The sequence below is a fragment of the Cryptosporidium bovis genome, assembly GCF_009768925.1.
Source record: "Cryptosporidium bovis isolate 45015 chromosome Unknown contig_73, whole genome shotgun sequence".
Taxonomy (NCBI): domain Eukaryota; phylum Apicomplexa; class Conoidasida; order Eucoccidiorida; family Cryptosporidiidae; genus Cryptosporidium; species Cryptosporidium bovis.
Window position 1 is genome coordinate 4794 of NW_027125031.1, and position 5215 is coordinate 10008.

At 31.2% G+C, this 5215-nt stretch overlaps 1 protein-coding gene across 1 annotated transcript; it reads left to right on the forward strand.

Moving 5' to 3' along the window:
* Nucleotides 1-1030: 1030 nt before the first annotated feature.
* Nucleotides 1031-5198, forward strand: FG379_003327 (protease; the record flags this gene model as incomplete). The annotated part of the gene is made up of 1 exon (XM_067328936.1): nt 1031-5198. A coding segment is annotated over one exon (4168 nt), but the record flags the coding sequence as incomplete, so codon positions are not given.
* Between the last annotated feature and the right edge of the window lie 17 nt (nt 5199-5215).

The window sequence follows — 5215 nt, forward strand, 5'->3', positions numbered from 1 at the left end:
TTAACTAAAAATTCTGGCATTTTTTTTTCTAATGAAGTACTCTCTGCTTTCTTCCGGTATAAACACTTATTTCAAATTTAATTACATGAAACAAGAATAAAAAATGTTATTTAATAGTACATTTAAAAGAACTTGTTTTAAATGTACCTATAGAATTAACATTCATCATAAATAACCCGTCAACGTAAAAACAGAAACTCTAAATAAACAACATATATATTCAATTACATATATTAAATTATGTTAGCTTTGTCAAAGCCATTTTTTTAGTTATAATTGTTTATTACTATCTTCATTTTGTACCTTAGAGACAGTATTTCGTACTAACCATTCTTTAAACCAAATATTGTTGCAGGTAATTTAGACAAGATGTTATTTATTTATAACTTATGGAGCTAATAATTGTTATTTCTACGTATTTATTTCTTATTAACGTTACTAGTACATCAAAAACAGCCATTAAAGTGTTCTATGGGACAATATGCCAACTTCTAGAAAACAAAAGCTGACAAGTTAATTTGTGTAATTTACTATTTATTTTACTATTAGATACTATTCAAAATAACTAAAGCAAACTTTAATTTATCTTAAATTATCTGAAAAAAAGAAGGAAATGGAACTTGCAATCCGATAAATATATTCAGTAATATATTATGCAGTGGTACTCCGCATTATAAAGTATATAATTCAAAGCAAATAACAAGAAAATTTACATTTAAAGTAAAACAACAATAATATAACAATCTATATTGTTATTTTCAGAATGTATATCAATGTGTTAACATTAATTGAAAAGGCGTTGATTCAAATATTCATAATAAAGTCAAAGCCGCCACTTTATCTATTTTGATCTAATAATAAAACAATTTATCAGCGATACCTTAAAAGTAAATTTAAAAATTATTATCTTTTTCTTTAAAATAAAAACTTCAGTACTATTAGAAAACTATTAGTGAATTGTTAGCATATGACAGTGTTTAATAGATGAAAACACAATATTGCCAGTTTGTCAATTAATAACACACTAATAATGTTTAATTTCAAGGAAAAAATAACGTTACAACTCTTAATAGCTACATTTATATTTATACTATTTTGTTTGTTAATAGATCTCAATAAATTTAAATCGGACACATTATTAGATGGAAGTCTTTTACTCTCTAAAAATAAAAAAAAAGTTTATGGTGTATTATCCAGAGTTAGGGGAATAGTTACAAATAGGAATTCATGTAAATGGGAGAATATTGGTCCAGCAACAAGAGGACTACATTGCCAAGCTAGCTTGAGAATTACATCAAGGGTTGGTAAAGATACATTAGTTCGAAAGAATGAAAAAATAGCCTTTTATGAATATTTTTTAAATGGTAAACAAAAAAAAAGGGGAATATTTTCACCATGTTTTGGTCTGATAGAAAGTATTGATTTAAAACATCAAAGTGGATTGAAAATAATATTGGTTTGTGATATGAATATTTTAGAGGAAGATGGTGTCTATTCATTTGAAGAAGGTATATTTAAATACGTTTATAATTCAAAAGAATCTAAGGGTGAAACCAATGTTCTAGTTACGGGAGCACATACAGTAATAGCAAAATTACACAAGTATGTTAAGACAACTACATGTGTTGGATCATATACATATAAAAATAGAAAAAATATAGATATGAAAATAGAAACACATCCTGCATGCTCAGGTTATCTCAAAATAATTTTAAGTGGAACTATACAAACAGCACCTAAGTTAATAATAGGCACTTCCGGTTGTAAGGAACCTCATTGGGTTTACATACACAAAAGAAAAACATCAAAAGTTGAAAGAGAAATTATGCCCGAATTTAGCCCTATATATCCTTCTGGTATTGTTTATCCACCTGTTCCAATTCAATATAAAGGAATGGAAGCCTCATCATATGCAGTTGGACCTACTCATTCGTCAACATTTCCAGGAGCTGTTGCAACAGGCCCATTCACTATTTCAATGAGGCAAATATCTTATTTAAGTGTTGCAGAAGTAGTCGCAAATGTGGAGGGTAAAACTTCATTTACAAAGGAATATGGCTTTGTATCTAAATCTGATTTTGGTAGCTTTCAAACAAATGATCAAAATACTGGATTTATGACAACCCACTTAGTGCCTCTACCTTGCGTTGGTTTTCTTTCATCTGTATATATTGGCGATGTAGCTCCAGGATTTCCTATTGCACAAGTAATATGCAATTTAAAAGACCTAGAGCTTAAAATACCAAATAGGATTGAATCAGAATGGGCACCACCAGAATCAAAAGATCAAGATTGTGTATATGCTGCTTCTTCAGATTTAGTAACCAGTTTGTTTATTCAAGATGGTGCAAAAGGAGCGTTAAATATAGAACATAGGTTCAGTGGTAGTAATAATGTTGCTTTTGCAGGTGAAGTTATCGGTACATTCGAATGTGAAACTACTGGAGGAAGTAAAAAGATTGTCAAATTGCTTTCACCATGCACAGGTATTGTTCGTTCAAATATTAATTCATTAAAACCTGGAGATGAAGTAAGCTCTGGTAGAGAAATATTCACAGTTGGTTGTACAATGCCGGTAGACCCATCAAAAAAGTCAGAAAAGAAAGTTGTTAAAAAGAGAGTGATCAAAGAAATTTCAGAAAATCTTTCAAAATGTATTAGATATTCTTTCAGTGGTCGGCAAATAACTATTTTGGCAAATTGTGATACCTACATGGATCTTTCAGAAAAATCAAGAAAAGAATTAAAAGTGCGAAACGGTTTAAATATTGGACAGTTTTCATGTATAATTCAAGATTTAATGGTTACAGGTACACTAAAGGCCAGTTTTTCGGGTAGTATTATCTATGTTGTAGATGATAATGTCAGATGTGAGGGCGGTGAAAGACTTTTAGTAATTGAAGTAGATGATGAATGGCTTGAAGATTTAGAAAAAACTTCTTTGGTAGGTGAATTCGGTACTGTATTTTCGACATTAAGAGACCCAGAACAACCTGTATCACTACAAATGTGGATGGATGCATATTCATCTTGGAAAAATAATGATTACAAGTACTTGGTACCTCAAAAAACTAGATCGCTAGTTTATGATCCTAACATGAAATTAAGTGATCATTTATTAAAACCTACCCAGTTGATTCAGGCTCCAACAGCTCCTTCCCCAGGACATATATTTATTGAAAAATCATATGAAAATTTACCAGGTAGTATGTTTATACAAGAATTTAATATAGGAGAACACTACTATAGAAGAGTTGGTGTAACTGCAACATCTAGTGTAAAAGTACAGAATATAAATCATTGTATAAGAAATCAGGTAATTGGAGTAGTTGGTATATATGTACATGGTCAACAGACAGAAATGGAAGTCAAATGCCCATGCACAGGAGCAGTTACAAATTTATTAAAACATTATGCTGATTCAAATTACGGAGTGCAAGTACAGGCAGGACAAACATTTATAGAAGTAAAGTGCAAAAAGATGTCACTAACTTGGATGGATGATCCAAGCTTGGTTGCAAAACACAAATATATAAAGGGAGGTGAAAAAAAAATTACAGAGATAGGAGGTCTTGGATCACCAGTATACATTTTAGAATTTAATGATGAACTAACAATTTTTTCCAAAGTTACAGCAGTTGTTAGATTTTCATCTGGTTTGGGGAATATAGTTACTGAGGGAGATGTATTAGGTTTTATATTGTTTAATATTGGAAATGAATTCATGGCTATTTCAACAATATTCGCACCATGTACAGGTGAATTGACTTATCCTCATATAAAATCAAGTACAATGAGCATCACTCCAACTTCTGTAGGTGGTCTGAAAATTTTTTCCATCAGATGCTCTCGAATTGTAAAGCAATTAACAAAAAATTATGAGCAGTTATTATATAACTATGTAGCTTCAAGTTTTATTAAACATGGTGAAATTACTACTTATCAGGCGTTATTGCGAACTCCAGCAACTTGTTCTTACAGCAAAGAAATTTTATCATCCTCATCAGAGTTATTGAAAGTAAATCATGGCCAAGAAATTATTTATATTTCAACTCAGGAAACAAATTTGGGGTTAATTCCAGTAAAATCTCCTTGTACTGGAGAATTGCAGAATGTTCATCATTTAAAAGCAAATACAAATACATTAATGAATACCGGAACTGTTCTATTTGAAATTCGGTGTAGCAAATTTGCTACTTCAACGACTGAAGATTTACCTATTGCTCCTCCATTGAATCCAAGTGACAAGTCATTGGTTCAAATAATAGAAAAGAGTGGGTACACATATTATATTACGGGGTACGCATGCAAGGTATCATTCATAAATGATGGTGTTATTGAAACAGTTGATGAGAAAGAAGTAGTAGGAAAAGTAATATGTTTGGTATCCGGGCAAACAAAACAAGAAGAAATAATAGTAAGAGAACGAGGTGTTAACTTATTTTTCTTGACAATGGCTGCAAATGAAAGAAATGTATTGCAAGGAACTACAGTTATGATTACAAAGAAGGATACAACAGACATAACAGAGGATGTGTTTCCTGAAGGGGAACATGAAACCAGACTGATAGGCAAGATAGGTGAAAAAACAAAGCATGGCTATGTATGGACAACTGAACAAGGTTTTCCAGTATTTGTGGATAAAGAACAATTATATACAGTCTCTGAAGGCAAAATTGTTGGATACTTCGTTTTTCGCTCGGATAATTCAAAAGAAGATATAGTTTCACCTTGCGATGGTGCCGTTAACGTTCCAAGTGTTTCACTACTGAATAATACTATTGTAGAACCAGCTTCTGAAATATTGAAAGTATATTGTGGGCAGAAAAAGGTCCCAAGTGTCTCTTCACAATTGACGCCTCCTACTCAAACTGAGTTGACAAAATCTGGAAGAGATCCCATAATCACAAGAAATATTATGGGTGTATTGACGGTATCTTGGCCAACACGTAAAGGCACTGTTCAGTATAATAATGGCTGGAATGTCTATTCACAAATTATTTTAACAAAAGGACTTTCAATCGGTACATTTTCATATTTAGATGACGTGAATGTACTTAAAGTTCACAAATTAATATTGAGTTGTAATGGTAGGATTGATCTTGAAACTGCCAATAAAGTTAATGGTAAATTAGTTAATCCTGGTGAAACTATCATATTGAAAGTTCACTGTGCTTATTTGCGTCATGTTGGAACTAGTATTGATATATTTGAA